The sequence below is a fragment of the Balaenoptera acutorostrata genome, chromosome 9 (genome assembly GCF_949987535.1).
Source record: "Balaenoptera acutorostrata chromosome 9, mBalAcu1.1, whole genome shotgun sequence".
In the NCBI taxonomy this organism is placed as follows: Eukaryota; Metazoa; Chordata; class Mammalia; order Artiodactyla; family Balaenopteridae; genus Balaenoptera; species Balaenoptera acutorostrata.
Window position 1 is genome coordinate 53,461,256 of NC_080072.1, and position 16,302 is coordinate 53,477,557.

Genomic DNA, 16,302 nt, shown 5'->3' on the forward strand with positions numbered 1-16,302 from the left:
AAAGGAAAACGACCCCAGAAAGAAGATGCTGATACAGAATCTGGTTTAGAAGGGAATCCCATTTAAAAATATGTTTACATATATGTACATATGTGGGAAAAAATATATGTATATACATTTTTCCCCTAGATATCTTTGTGCCATATTATATTTCTGTTGATTAGGAAAGAAACTAGGTAGAGTCTGTGAATTTTAAAAGTGAGTCATTAAAATGGACATAAAATTTTAGTTATGCAAGGTGAACAAGTTCTAGAGATCTGCTGCACAGCATTGTGCATATAGATGACAATACTGTATTGTATACCCTTAAAAATCTAATAAGAAGGTAAAATCTCATGTAAGTGTTCTTACCACAATCAAAAAAAAGAACCTCACCCCCACCCCAAATAAAAAGACAATACTTCTGGAAAAGGAAAAAAAAAAAAGTAATTAAAAATTAAACAAAGATAAAAAGACAAATCAAACACAGAATCAGCAAAACAGTCCATCTTGTTAAGGATTTTGTTTCTACTGATAAACTAGAATTCTGTATAGAATAATCTAGAGCTTTAACCTAAAGAGATTAAGGATATATTTATTCACCACCACCATCTTTCTGGACAAGTTCATTAGAGTGTCTAAAACCCACTGTTTGGACTTCTCTGGTGGTGCAGTGGTTAAGAATCCACCTGCCAATGTAGGGGCACAGGTTGGATCCCTGGTCCGGGAAGATCCCACATGCCATGGAGCAACTAAGCCCGTGCACCACAACTACTGAACCTGCGAGCCACAACTACTGAGCCTGCGTGCCACAACTACTGAAGCTCGCGTGCCCTAGAGCCGACGCGCCCCAACTACTGAAGCCCGCATGCTCTAGCGCCCACGTGCCGCAACTACTGAGCCCACGTGCCACAACTACTGAAGCCTGCACGCCTAGAGCCCATGCTCCGCAACAACAGAAGCCACGGCAATAAGAAGCTCGCACACCACAACAGAGAATAGCCCCAGCTCGCCACAACTAGAGAAAGCCTGCACGCAGCAACGAAGACCCAACGCAGCCAAAATTAAATAAAATTTAAAAAATAAATTAAATAAATAAATAAATAAATAAAACCCACTGTTTTCTCTATGCTGTCCTGAAGTTAACTGTTGATTTGTAACAGCCAAGAAATTCTCTAAATTCAAAGTAATCTCTAAAGTTACTCTGAGCAATATAATCTTCCTCAAATAAAAGAATTAAACTACTCCAACTGTGGGAATCTTTCCCGAGCTTATTTATATTAAGTTGAACTATATAAAATGGCCAATATTATACCATTTTTTTAATACCATTTTTGAATGATAAAAATAGCAATGTAATATGGTTCAAACTGATATAGTTGAAACTGTTAGAAAAATCTGTGGGTTTATAATTGGTAAAAGAAAAAGAAGTGGTGAATGCTAGAGCAACTTAAGAGAAACGTTTCCAGACTCTCTAACTAGACATAAGTTTCCCAGATAACTTAGATTTTTTGCTTTACTTTGAAATAATGACTAAAATATGGTCAATTAAGGACTCTTCTGGCCAACCAGTTTAGTCTTTTTCAAATGAAATTAATTCAGTGCAAAGGAATCATAAATAGGGCATGAATTATGAATTACATAAAATTTATCTTTTTTGTGAAATAAAACTTCACTAAGTTTCAGATATATATTACATATGGCTCAATAATACATTTCTAGCTATGAGACTAGCTCTTCAATTATTCATTTCAGAAGTCCTTCTGTTGTGTGTATGGTGGGGGTAGGGGTAGGGAATCTTCAAGTAATCCACTGAACAACTCTTCACCTGATAACTAAGTTGGCAGCTAACGACATATGGTCAATTCTTCATATATCAAGTTAATACTTGATATGCTGTCAAGCTGATTTCTCTAGGTAAGGATGTGGGGTGCTACATTATCCAAATTTTCCTGTTAGAGCTAAACTAAGATAATACCTTGGACTGTACCTAATTCTTACAAAAACTTGTAGTTTACATTGTAAATCAGTGTCTCCTATTAATGCCAAAGTACAGTGATATTTTGGCTTCACTAGCGACAACTTTTTCACAAAGAATCAAAATCTTTCCTTATCTCTCAAATTCTATTTAACCTTACCCCATCAACATCACTGCCCTTATAAATGTCTGAATGAACAGCAGCAATAGTCTTAGTGCATAAGAAGCAACAGCACTTTAGGTGTGCCGGAAAGATCTCCTTAATTTCACAGAGAACTTGGGTAAAATGAAATACTTCAGAAATACCCAGAGAACTCCAACTACAGGCTCTAGCTCATAATTCTTTAGCCTAAGACTCTGACTCTAGTTCAAATTTTTTAGCGTATGGTATTTGGTTCCACTCCCAAAGATTTGAGCTTAACACTCTCACGTACTTTCTACATATGGCTCAATGACATCAATACTTTCTTCAGTCCCTAAGACTGGTATTTATAGTTTCTCTGCTGAAGAGAGAGAGAAGCATTGCTCAGAATCAAAATATGGTATGCAAGAGGTCATCTAGGTGAAGCTATAAGCTGTAGAGTTGCAGGGACCTAGAAAATTGAGGATATCCGATATAAACGGGTCCAAAAAAACCCAAAGCACTCTTGCTAATTGTACTATTTTTTCATTTCTAAACTTGCTCTTTTCATAGTGTCTTAAGATGTAACTAAACCATTTCTGAAATATTCAAAAGAATGTAATAAAATTTATACTATACATATTCATTGGCTTTTAAGAAGTGACTTTCCTTAAATGTCATGTTTATGTTTTAGTCATTCCTGTTTCATGATCGTTATGGGTTTTAATAAAAGGCTTAATTAGAAACAAATTCCTTTGGGGATGAGATGGAAATGTTCTTAATCTTGATTGTAGTAGTAGCTTCATAGGTGTACATATCTGTCAAAATTTATCAAAATGTAAGGAATTAATAATTCTTTACTACTATCGATTATAAGATCCCACTGAATATTTTGGATAACAGTCTATTGTCATGTTTGCCTTTTGCAGATCTATGGTTTGTCTTCTCATTCTCTTGACACTGTCTTTGGCAGAGCAGAAGTTTCTAATTTTAATGAAGTCCAGCTTATCAACTGCTTCTTTTATGGATCATGCCTTTGGTGTTGTATCTAAAAAGTCACTGCCATATGCAAGATCATCTAGGTTCTCTCCAATGTTACCTTCCAGTAGTTTATTACAGTTTTACATTTAGGTCTGTGTTTAGGTCCATTTTGAGAATAACCTCTGTATCTACATTCATTTGCATGAGGATGACTAGCTGTCCCAGCACAATTTGTTGAAGAGACTATCTTTGCTCCTTTGTACTGCCTTTGCTCCTTTGTCAAAGATCAATTAGAAAAACCTTTGTTTACATCTTAGTTCTACCATTTAGTAGTTGGATGCTTTTGGACAAATTGTACAAATTTGGACAAACTTTTTCCTAGAAAACAAATGCCCAAGTTTTTCAGTTTTCTTAGTGTTCAAGCCAGAAGGCATATCCCTGAAATAAAATAAATATTTCAAATACGGGAAAATACATACTAAAAAGGACAGGATTCAGATTTTATATTTACCCTAAAAGCTTTCTGAAAAATAAAAAATGGTTTAATAATTGAGACAGAGGCAGTTAATTACTATGGAAATTAACCACTCCTTTAATCAGATCAACATTTGATATACTCCTAAGACAAATAATTGAAATCAAGTTTTTATACTAACTACACAGTAATACAGATGTAAAATACTTCAATTAAAGGGGATTTTTAAAAATTTTATTTTAATAAGAATATTTCAAAAAGTTGATACAGGGACTTTCCTGGCAGTCCAGTGGTTAGGACTCTGCGCTTCCACTGCAGGGGCGGGGGGCGTGGGTTCGACCCCTGGTTGGGGAACTAAGATCCCATAGGCCGTGCAGCAAAAAAGTTAATACAGAAAAAGATTTATAATGTGCTTAGGGCCCCAGTGAAAGTACCTGGTATGGAGATTACTAATTTATTCTTTTTAGCTTTTTCTTTGATTTTCGTTTCACAATTAAGCATTTTAAACTAAGATACATACACACATATAACTTAGATACATATGCAACTGAGAGCAGACATCCTTGTCTTTTTCTTGATCTTAAAGAGAGCACATTCAGCCTTTAAACATTATGTCTGATGTTAGCTGTGGGTCTTTCATAGAGATGCCCCTTATCACATTTAGAAAGTTCCCTTGTATTCCTAATTTGCCAAGTGTTTTTATCATGAAAGGTTAATGAATTTTGTCAAATGCTTTTTCTGTGTCTATTGAAATAATCATGTGATTTTGTCCATACTGCGTGGCTTTTTTTTTTCTTTTTGGCTGCACTGCGTGGCTTGTAGGATATTAGTTCCCCGACCAGGGATTGAACCCGGGCCCTCAGCAGTGAGAGTGTGGAGCCCTAACCACTGGACTGCCAGGGAATTCCCCTGATTTTGTCCTTTATTCTATTCATATAGCGTATTACATCACTTTCTGTATGTTAAACCAACCTTGCAATCTTGGTACTAACCTACCAATCCTCCTTGGTAAATGGTATAGAACCCTTTTTATTAGTTACCAGATTCAGTTCAGTAGTATTTTGCTGAGGACTATCGTGTTTATATTCATAAAGGATATTAGTCTGTAGTTTTATTTTTGATGCCTTTGCCTGGTTTGGGTATGAGAGTCATACTGACCTCATGGGATAAGTTGGGAAGTATGTCTTCCTCTTCTGTTTTTGGAAGTTTATGAAGTATTAGTGTTGTTCTTTAAATATTTCATAGAATTGACCAGTGAAGCCATCTAGTCCTGCGATTTTCTTTGTAAGAAGTTTTTTTTTTTTTTTAAATATTTTATTTATTTATTTATTTATTTATGGCTGTGTTGGGTCTTCGTTTCTGTGTGAGGGCTTTCTCCAGTTGCGGCAAGTGGGGGCCATTCTTCATCGCGGTGCGCAGGCCTCTCACTATCGCGGCCTCTCTTGTTGCAGAGCACAGGCTCCAGACGCGCAGGCTCAGTAATTGTGGCTCACGGGCCCAGTCGCTCCGCGGCATGTGGGATCTTCCCAGACCAGGGCTCGAATCCATGTCCCCTGCATTGGCAGGCAGATTCTCAACCACTGCGCCACCAGGGAAGCCCTGTAAGAAGTTTTTTGATTGCTAACTCTATCTACTTATTATAGGTATATTCAAATTTTCTATTTCTTCTTGAGTTAGTTTTGGTAGTTTGTATCTTTCTTGGAATTTATCCATTTCATCTAGGTTATCTAATTTGTTGGCATATAACTGTTCACAGTATTCCCTTATAATCCTGTTTATTTCTGTAAGGTCTTCTTCACTCCTGATTTTAATAATTTGAGCCTTCTTTTTTCTTGATTAGTCTAACTTTAGGTTTGTCAATTTTGCTGATCTTCTCTAAGAACCACTTTTGGTTTCACTGAATTTCTTGTTTTTCTGTTCTCTCTTCCATATATTTCTGCTCTAATCTTTATTAGCTACTGAATTAAGCACGTCTTTATTTTCTGTATTTTTGTTGTCCTGACACCTGGGGCCTTCCTTATACTGGAGGGACTGGCCATCCCAGGGTTTGCCAATTCCTAGAGAAGTAAAACTTGCCTGTGGAGGGCCTTTCATATGAAAACCAACCAATCCAAACCCATAACCCAACCACCTCCTCTATCACACTCAGGGTCATTACTCCCCTGCCCTAATCACACTAGGGCCAAGTAGCAGACAACTAGGAACAGCCCCTACAGCCCAGAGACCAGTGAAATTACTTGAAGTAGGCAATCCTATATTTCCTTACCTGGTCTTACCCATCCTTCCCACAGAAATCACAATAAAGGCTAGTGCCTATATTTCCTGCCCACCCCCCCCTTCACCTCCTGACCAATACCAGTACTTCTTCCATGTGCCCCCCTCCTATGGTCTGGAGTGTCCCTTCCTCTTGAGATCTGTGAGTATAGTAAACTATCTTTACAATGGCCATCATCTCCTGATATGTCGGCCTCACCACACCTGAATAATAAAACCTACATTTTAAAGTAGTTTCTTACTTCTGCTTGCTTTAGGTTTACTTTTCTTTTTCTAGTTTCTTAGGATAGAAGATTAAATTACTGATTTAATGTATCTTTTCTTTTCCTTATAACACTGCTTTAGCTATATCCCATAAGTTTTGGTATGCTGTGGGTTTTTTTTTTTTATTTATCTAGAAGTATTTTTCTAATTTCCCTTGTGATTGTCTTTGACCCACTGGTTATTTAGGAATGAGTTATTTAATTTTCCACATATGTGTGAACTTCCCAAATCTCCTTCTGTTAATGATTTCTAATTATAGTACTCACTTATTCTTGACTTCAAGTATAGATGAAAATGTCATAGAATCCTAGACTTGGAGGAAATCTCTCCAAGAGAATAGCTATAATCACTCTTACTTCTATCCCAGATGGTATTAGCAATAATCTTTCAATAGACTTTGGAACAGAAGCTAAAGAAATCAAATGAAAAAGTTGAGGACTATGAGCATCATCAGTTATACTTCGTATTTATATAGAATTTTACAGATTACAGAAAATGCTTTTATATCCATGTCTGAATGTAAATAAATGCATTTTTAAAAGGACCTTGAGTATTACTTGTAACACATAAGAGACAACTAGTAGGTTGGCAAAAACAAAATACCTGATAGGTGTTGTCAAAACTGTCATACATGAATCTGGTAATCAGTGATGTCTTTCCAACTGAAATGAAAAGAAAAAAAAGATTGATTCAGTTAACACATTAAATTGGGTTCTCAAGCAATTTTTCTACAGAGAACTGCAATTCAATTCATTGGGAAATATCTGCAACGGTTCTACTAACAATAATTTACAAACATACAGCCCTGAGTTTGTTGAAATGTTTTTCTTTAATAACAGATAATCTCGGGACTTCCTTGGTGGTCCAGTGGGTAAGACTCTGCGCTCCCAATGCAGGGGGCCTGGGTTCGATCCTGGTTGGGGAACTAGATCCCACATGCATGCCGCAACTAAGAAGCCCACAGGCCGCAACTAATAAGCCCACATGCCACAAACAGAGCCCGCATGTTGCAACTAAACATGCTGCAATGAAGATCCCGTGTGCCGCAACTAAGACTCAGCACAGCCAAAACAACTAAATAAGTTCTTCTTCCCCACCCCCCTTCCTCTTCCTCTCCTCCTCCTTATAAAAAAAACCCAAGCAAACAAACAAACAAAAGATAATCTCTCAAATTGAGAGCACAGGTAAAAGAATATTTATTGATTTAAGAGGTGAGGAAAATGAAGAGAAAAGATGGAGGAAAACAATCAGTTATGCTGACATCTCTAATTCACAAAAGGCAAGCAGATATTTACTTGAGCCCTAACAAAAAGAACTAGGATTACACTGGGAAGAAATTATAGTTAACTTCCTGGACAGTAACCTGGGGAAAATGAGGGTCAGGTCCACTTCATTCAGTGAATCAAAGCTTAATCTCGGGAAGTATAAAACTAAATATGAAGAGTTCTAGGAGAGGTATGAGGGCTGCAAGAACTCGACTGTTTAAGAGTAAGAATGAAATGACATGGAAAATTGTTTTGAAACTCATTTCAGGATCCGATCTCTATTCTTTGGCAGGGCAATCCCAAAGATTCATAATACTACTTTGTATTGGTATTTTTAAGTTAATCCACATGAAAGTGCCACTAGGTAGAAAATAGTGGTATACTGCCAATATCCTTACCAATGGGCACAGTGTTCAAGGGCAAGAACCATATCTAATTTTCCTATATGTCCAGTAGCTTGACATAGATTCAATAAATACTAAATGAATACAAGAAATTATATCAATTAGAAAAGAACCGAGCAAATAAATATCTCAAATGCTCTCCCAAATGTAAATATTTTTGGGAGAAAAAAAACAATACCTAGTCACTCATATTTTTGTATGAATTTAAGTAACTTTTTTTTAAATAAAATACTTATTTATTTATTTATTTATTTATGGCTGTGTTGGGTCTTTGTTTCTGTGCAAGGGCTTTCTCTAGTTGTGGCTCACGGGCCTAGTTGCTCCGCGGCATGTGGGATCTTCCCATACCAGGGCTCTAACCCGTGTCCCCTACATTGGCAGGCAGATTCTCAACCACTGTGCCACCAGGGAAGCCCCAAATTTAAGTAACTTTTGATTTCAACTTTTGATTTTTAGAGACCTGATCGTGGCCTCGTAAAATGTCCTCCATCCATGTGCCATACGAAAACCTGAGGAAAAAACTGAGCCAAAGAAGGAAGAATCCCATAAAATCACCTACTCCCAAACGTCTTATTTTAAAGAATCTAAAATAGCAGGTTGAACAGCTAAAGCTAGTTTCCCTAGACCCTGGTCAAAAGCAAACTGATGTTTGGGAAGAAGTCTCTTTTTGGAGCAATGAGTAGACCTATGCATTTCTTCATTAGTAAATAGTACATACAGTTTTTATTTTGTTTTGAAAAATGTCCCTCCTTTTTTATATAACAGAGCAAAATGCATGTTACAAAGCGGGCAACACAGAAAAGACCAAGAACAAAGTGAAAATTAGGTATATCCTACCACCTATACATAACTAACATTAAAACTTTGGTATATGTTTTTCCAAAATATTTTTTATATATACGAATACATATGTATTTAAAGGCAAAACCCTAGAACCAATCATAGTAAAGTCAGGAACAATACACATACTACTATTATTTAACACTGATCAGAATCTATAAAAAGTAAATCTAAAAATCTGAAGAGATAAAAGGCAAAATAGTGGTGGGGGAAACAGTGGTGGAGAAAAGCAAAGGAGCTTCATTATAAATAAAATATATAGTGAAGAAATACAAAATAGCTTGTTTGTTGAAACAGTTTTTACTCAAAAGATTAAATTTTCATTATTAAGCATTTTAAATATGATTCTTCAATATGGGATCCTTGTAAATTTATTGTTGTTTACCCCAAAACCTTCTGTAAAATGGTATGTAAACTTATGATTTGCTTAATGCTTGTTTTCCCTGATCATAAGCTCTATAATTGTCCTGTTTAGTCCACATCATCAGAGTTTGACACTGCTTGTCACATCACACTAAGCAAACAACACCTTTGCCGAACTGATATTCAACTCTTTTTCAAACGACAAAAAATAGGTATCTAGGATTATTCAAAAAAAAAAAAATCTTTTTTTTTTTTTTTGGCTGTGTTGGGTCTTCGTTGCTGTGTGCAGGCTTTCCCTAGTTGCGGCGAGCAAGGGCTACTTTTTGTTGCGGTGCACGGGCTTCTCATTGCAGTGGCTTCTCTTGTTGTGGATCACAGGCTCTAGGCACGTGGGCTTCAGCAGTTGTAGCACGCAGGCCCTAGAGTGCGTGGGCTTCAACAGTTGTGGCGCATGGGCTCAGGAGTTGTGGTGCACAGGCTTAGTTGTTCCGTGGCATGTGGGATCTTCCCGGACCAGGGATTGAACCTGTGTCCCCTTCATTGGCTGGTGGATTCTTAACCACTGCACCACCAGGGAAGTCCCTCACTGTAGTTTTGATTTGCATTTCTCTAATAATTAGCGATGTTGAGCATCTTTTCATGTACCTCGTGGCCATCTGTATGTCTTCATTGGAGAAACGTCTATTTAGGTCTTACGCGCATTTTTTGATCAGATTTTTTTTTTGATATTGAGCCATATGAGCTGTTTGTAAATTTTGGAGATTAATCCCTTGTCGGTCAGGATGCATCGTTTGCAAATACCTTCTTCCATTCTCTGGGTTGCCTTTTTGTTTTGTTTATAGTTTGCTGTGCAAAAGCTTTTGAGTTTAATTAGGTCCCATTTGTTTGTTTTTATTTCCATTACTCTAGGAGATGGATCGAAAAAGATATTGCTGCAATTTATGTCAAACAGTGTTCTGCCTATATTTTCCTCCAAGAATTTTATAGTATCTGGTCTTTCACTTAGGTCTTTAATCCATTTTGAGTTTATTATGGTGTTAAAAAATGTTCTAATTTCATTTTTTTTTTACCTGTAGCTGTCCAGTTTTCCCAGCACCATTCATTGAAGAGACTGTCTTTTCTCCATTGTACAGTCTTGCCTCCTTTGTCATAGATTAATTGACCACAGGTTCATGGGTTTATTTCTGGGCTTTCTATACTGTTCCATTGATCTATAGTTCTATTTTTGTGCCAGTACCATACTGTTTTGATGACTGTAGCTTTGTAGTATAGTCTGAAGTCAGGGAGCCTGATTCCTCCAGTTCCGTTTTTCTTTCTCAAGATTGCTTTGGCTATTCACCATCTTTTGTGTTGCCATACAAATTTTAAGATTTTTTTGTTCTAGTTCTGTGAAAAATGCCATTGGTAATTTGACAGGGATTGCAATGAATCTGTAGATTGCCTTGGGTAGCACTGTCATTTTGACAATACTGATTCTTCCAATCCAAGAACATGGTATATCTCTCCATCCGTTTGTGTTGTCTTTGATTTCTTTCATCAGCGTTTTATAGTTTTCGGAGTGCAGGTCTTTTTCCTCCTTAGGTAGGTTTATTCCTAGGTATTTTATTCTCTTTGATGTAATGGTAAATGGGACTTTTTCCTTTAATTTCTCTTTCTGATCTTTCGTTGTTAGTGTATAGAAATGCAACAGATTCCTGTGAATTTATTTTGTATCCCGCAACTTTACCAAATTCACTGATGAGCTCTTGTAGTTTTCTAGTAGCATCTTTAGGATTTTCTATGTATAGTATCATGTCATCTGCAAAAAGTGACAGTTTTACTTCTTTTCCAATTTGGATTCCCTTTATTTTTTCTTCTCTGACTGCTGTGGCTGGGACTTCCAAAACTATGTTGAATAAAAGTGGCGAGAGTGGACATCCTTGTCTTGTTCCTGATCTTAGAGGAAATGCTTTCAGCTTTTCACCGTTGAGTATGATGTCAGTTGCAGATCTGTCATACATGGCCTTTATTATGTTGAGGTATGTTCTCTCTATACCCACTTTCTGGAGATTTTTATCATAAATGGGTGTTGAATTTTGTCAAAAGCCTTTTCTGCATCTATTGAGATGATCATATGGCTTGTATTCTTCAATCTGTTGATGTGGTGAATCACACTGATTGATTTGCAGATACTGAAAAATCCTTGCATCCCTAGGATAAATCACACTTGATCATGGTTATGATCCTTTTAATGTATTGTTGGATTTCTTTTGCTAGTATTTTGTTGAGTTTTGCATCTCTCTCTGTTCATCAGTGATATTGGTGATGGTTGCACAACTCTGTGAATATACTAAAAACTACTGAATTGTACACTTTAAATGAGTGAATTGTATATGATTATTTTAAAAAACTTTAAATTTCCTCTAGAATTTATTGCAGTTACCATGTTATAACAAAAGCAGATCATTCTTAATGTGTTAATTTCATTTACACATTTAAATAAAAATATATGATCCCCATCACATAAACAGATAATTCTAAATCTACTTTGAAGTTTAATCAATCAATAAGTATCTTTTTGGAAATTGTACCTAGTATCATATTATACCAAAGATAAGACTGCTGTCCTCACAGAATACATGGATCATTGGTAATCAATCTTTAAACTAGTGAATGTCATTAATACATTGGGAAATATTGGAAAACTAACAAATTTATCTAGACATTGTTTATCTTGCCCTTCTGAGAGACTTGTAGATCTAGATGAGATTAGTTTGGAAATGGGGTCTCGTTTAGTCCAGAAAATCTTCAAAGTCCAATATAATTCTCAGCTAATCAGAGACTAAAGAACCTTTATAAGGAGAAGTAGGCTTGGAAATCAACCAGTCTTATTTTGAATTAGCATGTTTTAGTCAAAGTATGGAATTAATGATCAAGTATCAGTCAGGAATTTCTGTAATATACTCCAATGCCAAGTGACCACTAACATTCTATTTCCTACTAAAATAATTCCTTGATAAGAGGTAGAAGGCAATATTCTTTATTGCCAGCTATAAAATAAATTACACTCCAATACCTATGAGCTCTAAAGATAAATCTTTTTTTAAATATAAGAAACTCACTAAATCAAATGAATACTAATTAAAGCAAATGTAGTGTACATAAAACTGAGGTAAGAGACCTCTAATTACACAGGAAATCTATGAAATGTTTAATCATTTTAAGAGAAGAATTATTTTTCCAGTAGCCCCACTGCTTTGAATATCATCTTCATGAGCCTGGGCCACCTTCTCCAATGGAATCTGAGGACCTAATACTGGTCTCAACCAACCAATTTCCATTCCGGCTTGAGGGCTGCTGCAAACTGCTGAAATTCCTCCTTGGTGGATGAATAGAGAGCAACTCCTATTATGCTAGATTCCTTTGCCATGGTGTCTCCCGTGGGTTTATTTCAACAGGACCTCTGCTGCCAACAACTATTACTCATTCTCCATGTGACAAAGATTCAAATCATTGCTAAGATTTACATTAGCTAACATTTCAATAATCACATCAACTCCTTTTCACCAACAGATTTCTTAATTTTATCAATATAATTAGCTTCTTTGTGATTAATCACTTCGTGGGCCCCATTTTGCAAAACAGTGTTTTGTCCTTCCTCAGTACCAGCTGTGCCCAAAACCTTTAAGCCATAAGCTCTAGCAATCTGGCATGCTGCTATCCCAACTCCTCCACTAGCTCCATGAACCAGAACACTTTCTCCAGCTTTCACACAGGCACTGTGGAGCAGAGCTCAATAAGCAGTAAAATATGGGATACTGATGGCAGCTCCTTGTTTAAAGTCCAGTTTTTCTGGCAGTGTGTAAACAGGGTAATTGGCTGCCAGAGCATACTCTGCGTAGCCCCCAGAGATCGTGCTGGTAGTGAAAACTCTGTCACCTTTCTTGAAAGCAGATACACATTCTCCAACAGTTTCTATTATCCCAGCCACATCTAATCCAGGAGTATAAGGTAGAAGTGGTTTTCTACTGTAGGTACAAGAGTGAATTTGTGTGTCCACTGGGTTTACACTACATGCTTGGACTTTGATTAGAACCTGATGGTCTTTCGGAATCGGTACGGCAACATTCGACTGGAGTTTCATCACTTCTGGTCCACGAATTAAAAAACTCTAATAGCAGGCTTCCTTGGGGGCACAGTGGTTGAGAATCTGCCTGCCAATGCAGGGGACAAGGGTTCGAGCTCTGGTCTGGGAAGACCCCACATGCCGCGGAGCAACTAGGCCCGTGAGCCACAACTACTGAGCCTGCGTGTCTGGAGCCTGTGCTCCGCAACAAGAGAGGCCGCGATAGTGAGAGGCCCGCGCACCGTGATGAAGAGTGGCCCCTGCTTGCCGCAACTAGAAAGAAAAGCCCTCGCACAGAAACGAAGACCCAACACAGCCAATAAATAAATAATTAATTAATTAAAAAACAAAAAAAAAACTCTAATAGCTCTCATCAACCTCTGTTCCGTCACCATGGTGATCTAGATACGAGTTCTAGAGTGGGAAATCAAAATCTGCGAGAGCTCCTCAGATTCCATGGAAAAAAGGGCTGTGTGATGTACAATTTCATCTCAATAAAGCTGTTATTAAAAATCTATCATGGATTTCCCTGGTGACTCAGTGGTTACGAATCCCCCTGCCAATGCAAGGGACGCCTAGAGCCCGTGCTCCACAACAACAGAAGCCACCGCAATGAGAAGCCTGCACACCACAATGAAGAGTAACCCCCGCTCGCCACAACTAGAGAAAGCCCGCGCACATCAACGAAGGCCCAACACAGCCATAAATAAATAAATAAATAGACAGATAAATAAAATCCATCGTGGTGATTATTGTACAACAATGTGAAATACTTAATGCCACTGAACTGTACACATAGAAATAAGTTAAAATGGTAAATTTTACTATGTATAATAATTTTAATACTGGAGCACCAAAGATAACTAAAAAAAAGGGCTGATAATATATTAAAGATTAAGGAACTAATTATTGGGCCTCTAGAAGACCAAGGTATACTAATTTAAGAGATAACTTCTGTAAGTGGTAAAGTAATTCCTCACATAATATACTCTTCAAGAGTACTTAGGATTCAAAGATTATAAGACTAATGTTTGCATAAAAGGAGAAGTCTCAATTATTCTACAACCTATATAAATGAACATTTATGAACTGCTTCATAATCTGGTCAGTTATATTGGTCAGATAATACTGAAACAGAGAAGATATTTATATTTTCTAATTTTCCCCCCCAAAATAAGCCCTTATAAAAGATTAATGTGCTATGATAATAATAGTACCTTAAATCAGATGCTATGATTTTAGTAAGAGTTAAGCATAAAAATACAACAAACACACAAAAACAACACTATCTGTAGTCCATCATGGTAACGAAGACACCTGAAAAAGGTACCTAGGGACCACAGCAAAAAAGCTCAGCTGCAAGCAAAACTCACTGCAATATCACAGCCAAGATGTCTCACCTAGGTGATGCAATTCTACAGCAAAAGAGAAAATCAATTAAACCAAGCTAACATTACTCCAATGCAGCAAACCTAGTCAACAACACTGAAGTTCAATAAAGCTAGTAGCTTTTCTCTAAAGACCTAAATTGAATAAAGATTTCGTTTTTCCTAAAGCTTAAAAAAAAAGGAAGAAATGGAATATTACTCAGCCATAAAAAGAAATGAAATTGAGTTATTTGTAGTGAGGTGGATGGACCTAGAGTCTGTCATACAGAGTGAAGCAAGTCAGAAAGAGAAAAACAAATACTGTATGCTAACACATATATATGGAATCTAAAAAAAAAAAAAAGGTTCTGAAGAACCTAGGGGTAGGACAGAAATAAAGAAGCAGACATAGAGAATGGACTTGAAGACACAGGGAGGGGGAAGAGTAAGCTGGGATGAAGTGAGAGAGTGACATGGACATATATACACTACCAAATGTAAAACAGATAGCTAGTGGGAAGCAGTCGCATAGCACAGGGAGATCAGCCCGGTGCTTTGTGACTACCTAGAGGGGTGGGATAGGGAGGATGGGAGGGAGATGCAAGAGGGAGAAGATATGGGGATATATGTATATGTAGAGCTGATTCACTTTGTTATAAAGCAGAAACTAACACACCATTGTAAAGCAATCATACTCCAATAAAGATGATTTAAAAAAAAAAAAAAGAATAAGAGAACTACAACTACACTTGTACAATCACATTCAAAAACGGGGAGAATGAATTTGGTTGTATAAAATATTTGCTGAATAAGTAATTTCACATCTATGGCTCAAAAGTTGTTTTTTAATAAGTATGATTTATTTCTTTATAATAATATTTATGTTAAAGGCATTACACCTATGATATGAGTTTCCAAGATGATGAAATGGAGACATCCAAAGTAAAAACAAAAATATTTGACTACACAAAACGTGAAGACAGAAAAGATATTCACATAAAGGTAATGACCCACTGGCTACTCTTATCAAAGATGAATAAAACATAAACAAATATATTAATTCTTGGATGGCTACTATTTCTCACTTCATTCCAAAACTTCCAAGTGCTAGGAAACAAGGAGGTTGGAGGATGAGAATGAAAAACAAATGTAAGTAAGGCCTTGAACGCAAAGGAGTTTACAACAGCTGAAAGAGGGTGAACAAGAGAATAAAACACTGTGCAAAGAAAGTGTCCATCCTCTATACTGCCAGAGATACCTTTCAACAATTTATAAACATTCCAAGGCTCCCCAGTCTCCATAAGCTAAAGATCCTTAGCAGGCATTCAAACTTGAGCTTAGCCTTTCTAGTCTCATCTCCTAACCTTGCCAAACACAAATACCATCTGACAATGATGGAAAGCTATTGGTTATTCTTCAAGCATAACAGGTTCCTTGGAGCCTCTGAGATTTTGCTCATGTAACCCAGTTTTGTGGAACTTTTCTTTCCTGGTTACATTATGAACTTATGAACTCAGTACCAGATATGGTTCTACCTGGAGGAGAGAAAAACTAAATTACCTCTCAAAACTACTTTCAGCCAAGCTCCCTGGTGGCCTAATGGTTAGGATTCCAGGCTTTCACTGCCATGGCCCAGGTTCAATCCCTGTTCAGGGAACTCAGGTTCCCGCAAGGCATGCAGGGTGACCAAAAAAAAAAAAAAATTACTTTCAGCCTAAGATTGTATTTCTAGAAGTATTTTAGATGGCAGCAGGGCTTTTATTTTATTCCTACAACAAAGTTAACATTCATCTATGAATGTATCTTAAGGATAAAATGACAAGTTGGACTAATTAAAAAAGATACATGCATCCCAATGTTCATAGCAGCACTAGCCAAGACATGGA

At 36.9% G+C, this 16,302-nt stretch overlaps 1 protein-coding gene and 1 pseudogene across 2 annotated transcripts in view; both read right to left on the reverse strand.

Annotated features, from left to right (window-relative positions):
- RAB6A (RAB6A, member RAS oncogene family) overlaps positions 1-16,302 on the reverse strand; it is a 79,104-nt gene that overhangs the window by 38,776 nt on the left and 24,026 nt on the right. For both annotated transcript variants that reach the window (XM_057553201.1, XM_057553199.1), the window contains exon 2: positions 6,676-6,734. In XM_057553201.1, coding sequence (XP_057409184.1) covers positions 6,676-6,734 — 59 coding nt within the window. The remainder of the gene's footprint in view (positions 1-6,675; positions 6,735-16,302) is intronic.
- LOC103008127 (zeta-crystallin-like) lies at positions 12,139-13,444 on the reverse strand (annotated as a pseudogene).